The 15,286-nt window shown below is 37.4% G+C and overlaps 3 protein-coding genes across 4 annotated transcripts; 1 reads left to right on the forward strand and 2 right to left on the reverse strand.

Moving 5' to 3' along the window:
* Positions 748-6,708, forward strand: LOC18783896 (fimbrin-5). The gene is given in 17 exon segments (XM_020559758.1): positions 748-1,159; positions 1,481-1,608; positions 1,741-1,911; positions 2,151-2,383; positions 2,475-2,646; positions 2,735-2,773; positions 2,907-2,975; positions 3,102-3,218; positions 3,533-3,744; positions 4,044-4,140; positions 4,142-4,180; positions 4,182-4,201; positions 4,299-4,498; positions 4,880-5,046; positions 5,157-5,253; positions 5,542-5,633; positions 6,127-6,708. Coding segments are annotated over 16 exon segments (2,097 nt in total). The 5' UTR covers positions 748-1,159; positions 1,481-1,521; the 3' UTR covers positions 6,412-6,708.
* LOC18783804 (BTB/POZ domain-containing protein At2g04740) lies at positions 6,992-10,307 on the reverse strand. The gene is made up of 5 exons (XM_007216907.2): positions 9,596-10,307; positions 8,170-8,929; positions 7,866-7,902; positions 7,585-7,718; positions 6,992-7,458 (listed from the first exon to the last, which is right to left on the reverse strand). Exons 1-5 carry the CDS (start codon positions 10,068-10,070, stop codon positions 7,047-7,049), a joined length of 1,818 nt encoding a protein of 605 aa, XP_007216969.1. The 5' UTR covers positions 10,071-10,307; the 3' UTR covers positions 6,992-7,046.
* LOC18783613 (TBC1 domain family member 2B) lies at positions 10,479-14,959 on the reverse strand. 2 transcript variants are annotated; one of them, XM_020559759.1, is made up of 8 exons: positions 14,292-14,959; positions 13,311-13,989; positions 12,793-12,909; positions 11,813-11,991; positions 11,637-11,730; positions 11,432-11,509; positions 11,183-11,284; positions 10,479-10,943 (listed from the first exon to the last, which is right to left on the reverse strand). In XM_020559759.1, exons 2-8 carry the CDS (start codon positions 13,791-13,793, stop codon positions 10,809-10,811), a joined length of 1,188 nt encoding a protein of 395 aa, XP_020415348.1. In that variant the 5' UTR covers positions 13,794-13,989; positions 14,292-14,959; the 3' UTR covers positions 10,479-10,808. The 2 variants fall into 2 exon arrangements, with proteins under 2 accessions (XP_020415348.1, XP_007215493.1); XM_007215431.2 differs by having other exon boundaries at positions 13,311-14,959.

Consider the following 15,286-nt stretch of genomic DNA (forward strand, 5'->3'; position numbering starts at 1 on the left):
GAGCTCCTGGAAATTTAAAACCTTGCTGAAACTGCATATTTGAAGATTGTGAATTCTAATAAGCAACTCACTTCTAACTGCTTTAACAATTGCATATTTTGTAATATTTTTTTTCTTTTTTGATAGGGAACTTGCACATAGTTCCTACCTTTTCTATTTATAGGTCCAACTTTCATATCTCCTCTTGTTTAGAAATGTTAAATAATTATCGTAAACAATTGTTAAGCTCAAGTCAGACTGAAAATCAACAAGCTCATATTTTTTTTCATGACAATTGGTTGGGCCAATAGTGTTCAGTCATCCTCTCAATCATATTGCCTTAGCTAGATATCTATTGGAATATGTCAAGATCATATAAAACTAGTTGTTTTCGACTATATCAAAACCGTATCATCATTGAGATCGAGCCTGAAGGTGAGTTAAGATGGAGATCCGAGATCTCAATCTCACATGTGACCTCCATTAAGTTTATAATTATCACATCTTTCTTACAGGTGATGGTATAAATTATCATGTATACCAAAAACTAGGTCTAAACTATTCTGAGGTACTCTACTTCACAAGAGGGGGGATCATGCTCAGGGGTAAGGATTTGGATACACTATATATGCAAACAAAATAGAGAAGAAAAAAGATAGTTTCCTTAACGTGGTTATTTTTTATTTATAAAAAGTAGAAACACAAAAAAAAATATATATATATATATATATATATATATTAGGAAGGAAAAAGTGGGCTACCTTTTTCTCCATCTCCTGTTTAAGATTGACATTTTCCTTTTTGTAGTTTCCCCATTTTGGAGTTGATGCCAAACAGACGTTCCCACGGGAATTGAATGGAGGAGGGTGTGTCTGTGTTCAATATTATTAGACATTCACATTCATGGACATATATTATGGACAAGCCATAGGCCACCTTGGACTCTCCTCCTCTGCTTTTGCATTTGCCTGATTGCCTTCCCTGGCTCTTCGCGCGTCCTATCGCCTGCACGTTTTTCTCTCCTTCTCTCACTCTTTTCTTCTTTCTTTCATCAAACACAAACATAATTCTCTCTCTCTCTCTCTCTCTCTCTCTCTCTCTCGCTGAAGAAAATCCAAGCTTGCGCAAAAAGAATGAGAAAGTCCTTCAATTTCAGCTTTGTTTTCTGAGATTCCGTAAGGTACTCTCGTACATTTCTCTACCTGAATACTCATTTCTCGACGTGGGTTTTGATTATTTTATGTGTTTATCAACATTACCATTTGATTCGATAACTGGGTCAATCCTGAAAGAAGAAAAAAACGCGTTTTTTGATTAACATGCACGTTGGTTTGCATCTATGATATGGTTCCTCAATTGGGTTTCTTTTTATTTTGACATATATGGATCTAATTTGTGCTTCTGTTGTTGCAAGATTGTTAATTCCATGCTAACTTGTCGAAAGTTATGGCTATTTGAAAATTGAGATATGTGATTTTGTTTCTGGGAAATCGGTGTTAAGTTTTTTGCACTGGGACTTCGGCACAAACAAAAAAAGGGAAGATGTCTGGCTTTGAGGGAGTTATTGTTTCTGATACATGGCTGCAGAGCCAATTCACTCAAGTCGAGCTTCGGACCCTGAAATCAAGAGTAAGCTTTCTGATTTCCTATCAAGTGGCAATTTGTATTCTAGATTACTAGGCTATGTATGTTCTTTGGAGAAATTATGTGATCAAGTGGCAATTTTGTGGTGACATGTGGAATTGGTTGCATTGGTTTTAGTATCTTTCAATAAGGAATCAGTCTGGTCGCGTCATTGTGGGAGATTTGCCGCCTGTTTTTGCAAAACTGAAGGCTTTTACCGAAATGTTCACCGAAGATGAGGTTAAAGGTATCTTATTGGAGTCGAACAAGGACAGTGGAGAAGAAATTGATTTTGAGTCCTATCTTCGGGTGAGTCTTTGAAGCATGAGGTTATGTCTTCCATTTCTCCTGTATTTCAATTATATTGTTCATAGTCGGTGGATGGAATATGCTTTAGTTAAAATTGAAACAGAAATCAATCAGTGAGATCTTGTGAATGAGCAGACCTGACTGGCAGTTCAGTTTCCTTTTAACTATAGATCATGTTCTCATATTTGTTGGTCATGGTGGACTGGTACAAGAAATTAATGGGATTTGCTAAATGGCAGGCATATTTGAATTTGCAAGCCCGTGCAACAGCAAAATCTGGTGGTTCGAAATCTTCATTTCTCAAGGCAACCACAACAACTGTTCACCACGCGATTAATGAATCTGAGAAGTCTTCTTATGTTGCCCACATTAACAGCTACCTGGCAGAAGATTCATTCTTGAAGAAGTTTCTTCCATTAGATCCATGTACAAATTCTTTATTTGATCTGGCAAAAGGTGGAGTACTACTTTGGTAGGGGCACTGGACCCGCTCAACAATTTTCTACTCAATAGTGTCCACAGACATTTTCAAGTTTGTTAATTATTTTAGTTGCTTCATGTAGTAAGCTTATCAATGTAGCTGTTCCCGGGACTATAGATGAGCGAGCTATCAATACTAAAACTTCCCTTAATCCATGGGAGAGGAATGAGAACCATACCCTTTGTCTTAATTCTGCAAAGGCTATTGGCTGCACTGTAGTTAACATTGGCACACAGGATTTGGTAGAAGCTAGAGTAAGTTGAGCACTGCCAGCTACCCATTGGAAATTTTCCAGTTTCCTAAACTTTTTCTTAACATTTTCACCATTTGCTTAATTTGCAGCCCTACCTAGTACTTGGCTTGATTTCTCAAATAATCAAGGTATGCAGTATGAATTTTTTTTTATCATTTTTGTTTTTGGTATATTTTTTATCACAGAGTCCACAATAATTCGATATTTGGGTTATAAAGGCTTAAACTTATAACTTGTCTTTTCATGTGGTGGCATTATCAGATTCAACTGTTAGCTGATCTCAATCTGAAGAAAACTCCACAACTTGTAGAGTTGGTGGATGACAGCAAGGTCACAAAGTTTTGTTTATATTCATTTATCCTTGATTAAACAAGGGCGGATAATCTGTATGTACACTTCGTTATGTTGCTAGATGAGAACATATAAGCTAACTTCAGCTATTATGTTAGTGGACAGGATGTGGAGGAGCTCTTGGGTCTACCACCTGAGAAGGTTCTACTGAAATGGATGAATTTTCATTTGAAGAAAGCTGGCTATGAAAAACAAGTTACAAACTTCTCTTCTGATGTAAAGGTAAGAGCGAGCTAACCAGTTTAGTACTGATAAGCATTTATGCATAAACCTAATAGCAATGGTGTCAAAATTGTATTTCCAGTCTCCTCTAAACTGACCACTAAATTATCAATTAGGAAGGAAAAGCTTTTATATGTATTATACATCATACTTATTTGAGTCACTGTGCAGCTAGAATTTGTTGCTGGCTTACAAATAAGTTATATTCTGCATAAAACTTGTATCCAACGTGCTTTTTTTATTTTTGTTTTAAAGTATGCTGTTGATTTTTTTTTTATCCTCGTGATTATGTAATAAGATTAACACATTTTCAGGATGGAGAGGCTTATGCTTACCTGCTTAATGCTCTTGCACCAGAGCACTCAGGCCCTGCCGCCTTGGATAAGAAGGATCCTACAGAAAGAGCAAACCTTATTCTTGAGCAAGCAGAGAAATTGGATTGCAAAAGATACCTCACTCCTAAAGACATTGTTGAGGGCTCACCAAATCTTAATCTTGCGTTTGTTGCACAAATTTTCCACCACAGGCAAGAAACAGGACTTCTCAAGTGCTTTAGGCTTGCAGATTTTGATATTCATTCATATTTTCGCATCACCAATTTACCACATTGCGTGTTTATATTTGTTTTGAATAACAGTGCCTGTTGCTTTCTAGGGCAGATCAATTATATTGTGTTCTATTGTTTTTGCTTCTTGATTCTCCTTCACTATCAGTTGGTGGTTCTGATGTTTCAGTTTGCAATGCTGCAGTAGTTCTAAACAGTGTGTAGTGCCTTTTGGTTCTGATTAATATACTGTGTTAATGGTGTGTGAATTTTTCTTGCAGAAATGGCTTGACTACTGACAGTAAAACAATGTCCTTTGCTGAGATGATGACAGATGATGCCGAGACTTCTCGGGAAGAGAGATGCTTCCGACTGTGGGATTAACAGTCTTGGAACTGCTACCTATGTCAATAATCTTTTTTGAAGATGTCAGAAATGGGTGAGATTTTTAATTTCTCTTTCCTCTAACCCCTTAGAAGCACATACATGTTGTGACTGGTTGAGCCATGATTGATATATATCCCTTGTGGATGCAGATGGGTTCTTTTAGAAGTTCTTGACAAAATTTCTTCAGGAGCAGTCAACTGGAAAAAGGCAACAAAGCCACCGATAAAAATGCCATTTAGAAAAGTTGAGAATTGCAACCAAGTTATTGAGATTGGGAAGGAATTAAATTTCTCCCTTGTGAATGTAGCAGGGAATGATATTGTGCAAGGAAATAAGAAGCTCATACTGGGTAAGTTTGAAGAGTTTTCCTTTAAAATCTTGTGTTGGTAGTACTGCAATATTAATTTTTTTTCATCCAAGAAAACCTTGAAAGTTATGGTACCTTCTTAGAACTATATGATTTCTAATTGACTTGGAAAAAATATAAGACAAATAGTATTGGATTTCTGACTCTTAAGTTTTACGAGTTGGAGTTTTTTTGTTTGTTTTTGTTTTTGTTGTGCTAAGACAAATTGAGGTCTCCAACCCGTTTCCTCAATTCAAACTTCTATAATTTAAATACACAACCTCAGATATATATCTAGGGTGGACAAGTGAATTTAAAGCTCTTTGTTTATATGTCTCCATTTTAACGTTAGTGATAACTCTTTAACTTCCCCTGTATCCCCAGCATATTTATGGCAGTTGATGAGGTTTAGTATGCTTCAACTCTTGAAAAACTTGAGATTACACTCCCAAGGTAAAGCAGGAAAAGAGATTACTGATGCTGACATTCTAAATTGGGCAAACAAAAAAGTTAAGAAGGCAGGTAGAACCTCCCAAATGGACAGTTTCAAGGTAATTCAATAAACAATGGCCTTTCTTACTGACAGCTTCAATCCGATGATTGGCATTTTAGTTTTTAAGGTTTTATTTATTTATTTATTTATTGAACTTTCAAATTTTAGGATAGAAACCTTTCAAGTGGAGTTTTCTTCCTCGAGCTTCTTAGTGCTGTGGAGCCAAGGGTGGTTAATTGGAGTCTTGCCACAAAGGGGGAAACTGGTATGGCACTTTTTGTTGTTCATGAACAAGGCTGTTTTCTCTTATGTAATTACTTGGCGACTTGGAAAGTATTGTACATGCTAAAAACATCAATATATCAAGCTCGTAGGTTTTTGGCTTTCTTAGGGATCAACTATTTGAGAAGGACACGTATCCTGTACAGAAAGTGGGAAACATTTCTCACTTTTTTCATCATTGCCTTCTTGTTACCATTTATTATTATTATTATTATTATTATTATTATTATTATTATTATTATTTCTAACTTCATCATCTTCAATATTGCAGAGGAAGATAAGAAATTGAATGCTACATATATAATCAGTGTCGCCCGAAAGCTTGGTTGCTCCATTTTCTTGTTACCAGAGGACATTATAGAGGTATGGGATATTGTAGTGGACCAAAATATTTATAGCTTACTCATCTGTCATCTTGACTGAAATATATGAAATCATCAAGTACTCTCTGTCCCTTTTGGCATCTAATGAGGTCACTAATTATTTGTCACTAAAAGAAGTATCTGGTTCTGAGGAATAGTCTAACTCCAAAATTATGGATATGGAGTATTGCAGCCTTCTGTTTCTAAATTAACATTTTCAAAGAGTGGGATTGAAGCCTTCACTATATTTGTACTCTCAGAAATCCGTAATTTTTTTCGTGTTGTTCAAATGCTTGATATCTTTCTCATTTGTTTGTCTGTTTATGGTCAAACTATTTTAACGCAAAGAAGAATGCTAACTAATGTTATGAGTGGAGCAGATTATTCAGTTGAACTGGATTGAACCAAAGCTGCAGTCTACCTTCTTCAATGTATTATTAGACTAGTAGGTATATAACATCCAAATTGTACTGCCATGTGCTTTGGTATGGCAGGTAAACCAGAAGATGATGCTTACTTTGACTGCAAGCATCATGTACTGGAGTCTGCAGCAACCAGAAAGTGAATCAGAATCAAGCCTTAACAGTCCTGATGGCTCCCCTACAGCTTCCGCTGATGGTGAAACCGGTTTGGCTAGTACAGTGTCCAAGTTGTCTATGGATGGTGCTGCTTCAAATAATGCTACCTCCCCACATATAGAGAATGAGAATCCCTCAAAGGTCGAAAATGAGCAATCTTCCCTAGAAAATGAAAGAAATGACCCTTCTGATGGAAAATGACAGGATATACTTATTTATTTATTCTTGTTCTAGAGAACTGGAATAAGAGGAACTTGATTTCTGTTATCAGTTCTCTTGCTCATGCAAAGGGAAAGTGCTCAATTTTAATGGGCTTGTAAACCACAGGAAGTAAATAAAAAAAAAAAAAAAAGGGAAAGGATCTTGTAAATTTTTGTTAGAGATTATTGTACCTAGGTATATTCTTTTAATGGGTATTGCATTATTTTTGCTGAATAATGCGAAGGGAGAAAAAGCATTGTTTGTTCATCTTTTTATACTAGTTTTGTCTATTTTCAACTTAAAGCTTGGATCTTGGTCCTGTTTTATTCTTGCTTTTTCTTTTTGGGGACTGAGTTGGTCTTCACGTTACAAGACAATGCATTTTCCTTTTTCGGCCTTGAGACATGCGCATTGTAGCTGGGGTATAAGGCACATTGCTGTTTCATTATTTTCTACACTATCAATAGCACCAGCGGGCAAGTGTATGGAAGTTGAAGAAAAAATGTATGGAATTATATGCTATGAGGACAAATGTTACAAAAAAGAAAAACACCCAACAAAGGCATTCTGAAGCATTCACTTCGGCACAAATCTATAAATTTTTATTTTATAATGTGGAAAAGAAACAAAATTGGCTAACCTACATTCTCTTCTTGTTCACTTGCTATGGGGGCGGTAGTACAAGGGAATAAAGATGTTCTAGGACCATTGGGAGTATCATTAGTAAGACCATCAGATTTTTCTCGTTCTGCAACAACCATGAGCATCTCAAGGCGCTTGTCAAAAATTAATGCACTCTCATCTCTCTTGTCAAGCTCAGCAGCTTCAGCTTCAAGCCATTTTTCTCGTAAGTCATCCAGAAGATTGCGCTGGTCCGTATTAACCTCAGCTCCCGGTGCACTTGGAATGGTGGTGCGAAATGATGAATCCCCAGATGGTGGAGGCAATGTCAACAGCATTGCTCGGAATTCACAAGTTTCAGCAAATGTCTCAAAATTATAAGCTATTGCATCTAGACAGAATTCCCTTATCTTCAGAACTCCATACCTACACACACACGTCATCATCAAAACATTGTAAAATTCCAGAGTTCAAGGATATCAATAACTATAGCTATTGACCAGAATTTCAGAGAAAGAGAAATTGGGGGTAGGGTTTAAAGGAGCACTATACATGTCTGACAATATCAACCAATGGCACATTTCTGCAGGTGAGGCACTTTCCAGGTGTGGCAGTAGTACATCAGCTACAGCACGCTTAAGAGGAAATAATAGATATCTAGATGCGACATCAAATATTTCCCCAGCCTGTTCAGTTAATGACAAGTATTAGACCCCAAAAAAAAAAAAAAAAAAAAACAGAATCTTCTTTTTCCAGAAATAGAAATAACATTACAAGCTATTTGATTTTCTTTGTCGGAAATGCTAGAAGCTACTAATAAATATATAAGCTACCTGATCAGGTTCTATATCCTTCAATCTGTCAGTGTACCTGAACCAACCAAAGAGTTGAAAAAAGTTTAATAACACATAATCAGAAGACCTAAAACATAGTTGATCACACAAAACTGCAAGAAAAATGCAGACTAGGCACAAAATCTCTGGTTATTGTACTGACCAAATGAATACCATAAATGTTTAGAAACAACCAAAATACCAAATTTAGGAAGTGAAAACATATCTTCTTCATAACAGTCTATTTCATCTTTCCCATTCTAATTTTTTTTCTCTTTTTTATTAAAAAAACAGGAACACTTACATATACTCTATCATTTTCTCAAATGCTTCAGAGCTCAAATCATGTTCCTCAAGAACTGGAAGAGTATCAACGGGTAGATCATTTTTTCCTTCATGAAAGTCCTTCATACGGGATAATCTTGCTTTAAAATATTCCGACCTTGATGCTAAAACCACTTGATGGCATCGGAAATTCTTTTTATCAACTCTTACGCAAACATCCGCAAGATCATTTTCAAAATCACTGATTTGCATCATACCAACACAAGATGTTAAATTGTTCACCCCATTGTCTAGGTTGGGTTCCAGGGTGGAATTGGCAAGGGAAATCTGAAGGATATTGTGCAAGCCAGCAGGAAGCTGATCTTCTTCAGGAAGAGACAGGCCTTGTAAGATGAACCGCTTTTTAGAGCTGTCTATGTCTCTCAATGCTTTGTACTCGGCATATTTTTGGTGAATCAGTTCTTTCTCAAGAATCCTTTGTAAAGATTCACATTTACATACTTTGCAGATCCTCACAATATCCTCCATATCATCTACAGCAACCTCTAGTCTGTCAGAATAAAAGAAGTGGATGAGACTGTATAGGGCAGGATATGACAACTTTTCCCTTGCAAATCTTACTTCTTTGCGTTGTTTCCAATCAGTCACAAACTTTGTTCTGAAAAATGGTGACCGAGCACTTAGGATGACTCTGTGAGCTTCGATGGGTCTACCTTGAACAAAAAATACCACATCTGGAGTGAAGTAGTTGGAATTGGTTCCATCGTTGGATTGAAGACCTACTCAGGAATATCAAATGTTGAGTGTCACTTAACATACATATTGTTCTTGAAAGAAAACTATCCAGATGTTCTGAACGACAACGGCCCACAATAGGCACAAATTTTAGCTAAATCTACTACTAGCACAGGACTGACTTGAATTTCCTAGTGGCTTCACTACCTTGGTGTGAGGACAGCTAAACATAAGTATGAAACTTGATAGCATTAATCAACACATTTCAGAAAAGTTACACCCAACGTCATCTTCATCCCTATATTTCCAAAAACAGACACAAACGGAAATTGTATTCTTGTGACTTCACTACCAAATCAGAACACATAGGACGTCATCACTCAGTATCTCTTGTTCAACTAGTTCGACCATATCAAGCTATATGCTAACTATGTTTTACATAAGCCAATCCTCGCACTACATTGTTCAAGAAATGAACTAAGAAATATTCTTCTTCTTTATCCCTACACTAGAATTCTCATACCCATTAACATTCCAAAATCAACAACTCCCTCAGCTGTAAAAACTTTTATCTTGAAAACTAACACCAATCGGTTATTGCAAAATTTGAAACCGACCCATTTAGCCTCACACCCCAAAAACACCAACACACAACCACCACTTCAAACCATGCAATTCCAAAACCCAGAACAACAGAAACAAGTAAATACCTGAAATTTGGAACTGGGTATTATCAGCCTGCTCCAAATAGGCACTATTAGCCCCACATCCCAAGAAGGTCTCTCTCATGGCGGCCTGCAAGGGGCTCAAAGGCGGCGGCCTGGCCTCGAACGCCTTCAAGAGCTTCCTCACCTTCAAATTAAGCGCGGCGTAGTGGCAGCGATCGCCGTCGAAGGTGTGCTCCGAGCATATCGCGCCATTCTCGAGCAGCATGCGAGCCGCCTCGAGGTGTCCGGCGAGGCACGCGTAGTAGAGAGCCACCGAGTCCCACTGGTCACGTGCGTTCACGTTGACTCCGGACTCTAACAGGTAGCTGAGGCGGTCAACGTCGCCGGCACGTGAGGCCTCGAATACGTCGCCGTTTGGAACCTTTTTGAGGGGCAAGGAGGCGGCGAAGTCGGACGCATCGAGGTCGATCCCGTCCAGCTCCGGATCGATGGTCCAAGGTTGCCGCTTTTGGGTCATCTGGTCGGGTTTCGTGTCTGCGTCTTGTGGGTTTAGTGGGTTGGGGTTTTGGGTGCATAGTGAGAATTATGGCGATGAATGGGTTTCGAGAAAGTGAGCATTTTTCTCAGTGTAACGGTTTGGATTGAAAGTGAAGGGAAGGAGGGAGATTTGGGTTGTGCTTAATTTATAGTACAGTACAGCATAGTGGATATGGAATATCAATAATATCCATGTTTTTTAATTGAAAAATAAATAAATAAAATGTCCTTGCTAGTGAACTTTTAATTATCCAAAATGTAATAAACTTCATTCTCTATCACAAATTACCATTTCTGCATTTCCTTTTAGAAGAAGGCATAGTTTCTCTTTGGAGGCACCAAGGGCCTAAAAAACAGATTTTCACTTTCCTTTAGCGAGTAGAACAGATTTCTAGAACAAATTGAATTTCATTGAGTGAAAGTTGTAGACACAACATTTGAAGCAAAAATTACAGGGCACTAAAACGCAACAATGCCCGAATTTGCAGTGTATCTAACCACACGTATATGATAACAGTTAGAAATTTACAATGATCACCTACTACAACATCCTAATGGACAACAGACACTCCCTTTGCTTGGTTGTTTCTTTTACAGAAACACAGAGGAGAGAAGAGACACAACAAATTCAGTTTCTTCCCTAGGGGAGGAACGAAAAGCTCCCCCACTAGATCGTCCGGCATTTTTGCAGTTTCATCTGCTTGCGATGCTGCAAATGTTATTTGTCATCCAACTTTAGGGAATTTAGCCGTCTAAATCTCTGATCAAGTTCCTTCATCACTGCTGGTTCTTGCTTTTTCCTTTGCTTTGATATATTGTTGGTTGTCATTGAACCTATCTTATCAAATGCCACCTGCACGAGTGTTACACCATATTAGAAGCAAAATCATTTCAACACCTCATCAATCCTTTTTTACATCAATTATAAATTTCCGATTCATCTATGCCTAATGACTTCTTTGCTAATTTTACATACATGTTAATCAAGTTTCCCTTTAATGCATAATTGATGGAGGACAAGGTTGAGACAAGAAGATAATAACTTTCTTTTTTCTCCAAAAAAAAAAAAGCAACTGCAGAGAAATGTGTTACCGTCAATAGCTCTTCTGGATCAAACAGGTGATGAGTAGTTCTCTGCAGAATACTAATTACATCACCAACATGGTGGGTTATGAGCAACTGCTCTTCCTTCATCTGCAATTGCAAACCACAAGATCAAACAAACTTCTCTGATATTACTATATAATATTTCAGCTGAACTTGGATGATCGACAGTCTAGAGCAAGTAAATCTGCATGTCCAATACAAACAATGCAAACGGCCAAAAATTTAAAGTTGTACCTTAAAGATTGCCAAAGCCACATGAAGAATAACTTTAGCCCCCTCGTAGAAAAGGATATCCCATACCCTTAGAGTAGTCTTTTAAGAAAAAAAAAAAATGGGGCAAAGGAAAAAAGGGAGAGCCCCATGAAAGTGTTAGTCACAGATACAACCTCAACTTATTTCAGCATGTTTCTATTTTTGAGAGAGAGGGTATTGCTTTAACCTCTGAAGGCAAGCTTTTGGAAAAGAGGCAGAGAAACCACTCAGTGGCAACAAGGGAGACATCAAACTCCATTGCTTCCAAATGCATTGCTATCCTGCATTTTTCTTCCAATGTCAGAAGATACACAAGAGGAAAGTAAAACATAAGACACTTCAGGCCAAGTATAAAGAAGGTACCTTGGGCACTTTTTAGCAAGGAAATCCTTGAAAACTCTTTGTTCAACATGGCATCCTGATAAATTATTTGTATAGCAGTCATTAACCAACACATTTTCCAACAGGACTGCTAGCATCCAAAATGCATCTTCCTCTGTTTTCATCACAAGCAGTAACAATGCTGCAACATAATTTAAGCCCTGCAACAAGAAGATCCAACCATTCCAGATAAGTAAGTAAACATCAGCATAAAGACGAAGGAAACCAACGTGGGATCTTCAAAACATCTATTTCAGAAAAGTACATGAAATAAGATATTCTCTCTCAAGCAACAAAGATAGGTGGAGATCAACCCTCAAGCATTTTGTGATCGATAAATTTTTCCAGTCAATCCTACTGAATTTTTTTACAGGACAGCAGCAAAACTCATATTTGAGTGGGTCACAGAATAAGAGTTGGTGAGATAAGCTGTTTTGGTGGCTGAGTAAACAACAGAAATGCACTGTTGTAATTTGCAACAGTAGTATTTGGGAAACCATTTGAATAGATTCAATTTTTGTTATTCACCATGCTTAGAAAATTCTCTTTAGAAGAGAGGTGCGGCTACTAAATAGATTAAATGAAAACAACATAAAATATTACTAATTAACATTTGGATGTGAAAAGGAAAAGTAAACACGAAAAGGGTGCCATAAGGAGGAAGAAAACTGGAGGATTGAACTTAACCTGAATAAAATCATTTGTAAAACTCACAATTCTACTATAATAAAAATGCTTGAACAAGACATTTCTCTTGGATCAAACTATGATTACAAAAAGTAGAATTTTGAACATGCTGCTATTTCAAACAAGATTCATGTAAGGACCATGAAACAAACAACAGAAGTATTTTTAATAATATCAGCTTGTAACATATAGAATGGTTTGCACTTTTATGCTCATGATAGTCAGATAACTTTAAGAATGGCTCATGTGCATTATGGAAGGTGCAGGAGAGCTACCTGACAGTAGCCAACATCAGAATCACGGAAAGAATACCCAACAAGGACACGTCGAAGAGCAGCATGACCCTCTGGGGTGTCTAACCATGGGTGACCTGGGAAGGTACGCGGCAGGTCCTGCACATACAATCAAGGAGTGAATTGCAGAAGTGGAGGGAATTTAATGGCAATACAGATACAACTTATAAGCTATAGCACTTGGAAATGCTGAACATTAGAGCAAAAAGTAATGGAAGATTTTCCCAATGGAATTCTATAAGCAGACAGCCAAATTATGCAAACTAGAAATTCCCAAATTATCATCATGAATCACAAGATCAGCCACATAGATACCTAATCTTCAAGAATAGCTAATGTTTTCCTACATCCATCCTGCAAATTACTAAATCTCTCAAAAGGAAGTTGATACTAAGAAAGATCATGCATATACAAAGTCAAATTCCTTGATTGAAAAAGGCAAGATCCAACATTTGCTACAACCACCATTGCAATCTAAAAAGAGAGGCAAAGGAACTCACATGATCAATCTGCCTAGTGGCAGGGGTGACCTTGCCCTCAGTGGCCTTTATCAAATCGTTGTAATAGCTCTCAGGTACCGTGGACTTCTTCTTGGCCGCCCCAGACAACGAAAACCACACCTTGGGCCGAAGAACAGGTGGAATTCCCTTCCTAATCAGCCTCTTCAAAGTAATGGCATTGGCCAAAGCTGAAAATTTTAGCGAAGATTTAAGGGCAATTCCTTCAGATATGGAAGGCTGCAAGTACCAATTTGCACCTTTGTTAGCCTCCAATGACCACCACACCCGTCCTTGTTGCCTCACCTTCTCTCTCACCTCATTCAACACATTAACATCATCTACATTCCCTTCTACTGTGAACCCATAAAGGTCTTGGAACTTTACTGTAAGATTAGCCCTCCTGGTATGGATGCTAGGCCTCAAAATTGGTATTTGGGATTGGAATTCTAAGGAGAGGTCTCTCTGGCTTTGAGTTCCAAACATTTCTTGGGGTTATTGTGGTAGATCAAGAAAAGAAAGAGAAAGATAAGATATTTTGATGAGAGGCCCTTGTCAAACAAGAAAAGCCCACCTGCTACAAAACCATGAAGTGGTCTTATATTGTAGCCTGAGAAAAAGCTTTGGGATTTTGAACAAGGACTGAGAGGCTGCAAAGTGTTTATTTTCTTCAGCTGTGTCCCTAAAGATTTGATGAAAGACGAGTCAGGCACAAAAACATATCACCAAAATCTAGCATTTGTTGTGATGGCCATGAAAGTCTCTTTTGTGCCATTAATATACTCTACCCTAAATAACAACCCCAAAAAGAAAGAAAAATAATAATCTCTTTCCCTCTCAGGTGGGCTTTTTTTGTCGAAAAAATATATTTTCAAACAAAAAAAACCCAGAAAAAAGGAAAGTGGGAAATGAAAAAGAAAACCCAGAAGAGATTTGTCCTGCAATGTCAATACAAAAGAGAAAATGGGGAAAGAAAGTGGGTACCTGAGATTGGGTTTGATTCAAATCAAGAGCACAAGAATGTTCTAATTTAGGAATAAAAATATTAGTGGATGGATGATTAAGAAGTGGCTTATCATTAAAGTCCGGATTTTTTGGGGGTAATTTAAGCTTGGAGTTGAAGGACACAACAGACAAAAATTGGACGGTCTTAAGTCGTGCTTCCTGGTATGGAAGAGAAAATAGTGAAGTAGGAAGGGGTCCAATTTGTAAAAGAAATTAGTTTTGTCTTGTGGGTCTTTTGCTTTCAAATTTCTTTCTATAAATATATTTTTGGAACGTTGATGAGGCGCCAGCTGACGCGGAGAAGAGACAGACATTCACACTGTGTTACTGAGTTTTGTCTTTCTTTTTTCTGTTTTTCTTCTTCTTTTGTTATTTTGTTACCCTTTTTCTTTTTTGTTTTTAGGGAGTTTTAGTTAAAATGGAAATCAAAATAAAAGGAGAAACATAGAGAGGGAATTACAGCTGAGGGGAAATTGGTGATTTTTATTTTTGGTTGGAGATGAATTTGCTTTCTATGCCATTGACACGTGAAGTCTTCTTTTTTTTCTTTGCCCATTTAATTTGTTACTTTCATTAAACTTTGTTTTTAATCCAAGGCACCTTCATTAATTTGAAATTGACACTTGGTTCTATAATTACTTTGTGGTATAAATTACAAAGAGATGAGAATTTCTCACACGCATACTACCAAGGTGTCATGAGAGTTCGAACTTCAAACCGCCAATCTGCAAGTCAAGATCCTTGTCCATTGCGTTAGATCCCCGTTGCCATCAATATATTAACTTTTGACAAAAAGTTTATAAAAAAAAAAAACAATATTAAGATAAATAAGAGCTAAAAAATTTCAAAGTTGAGGAGTCGACAAGAAAAGCGCATTTTTAGTTTGACATAGTTGGGAAGAAGGGGCATATCCGTAATTAATTGACAGAGACAGGGCATTTCTGCAGCGGCATTCAACTGTGTATGGCTCGCAA

The sequence above is a fragment of the Prunus persica genome, chromosome G3, assembly GCF_000346465.2.
Source record: "Prunus persica cultivar Lovell chromosome G3, Prunus_persica_NCBIv2, whole genome shotgun sequence".
Taxonomy (NCBI): Eukaryota; Viridiplantae; Streptophyta; class Magnoliopsida; order Rosales; family Rosaceae; genus Prunus; species Prunus persica.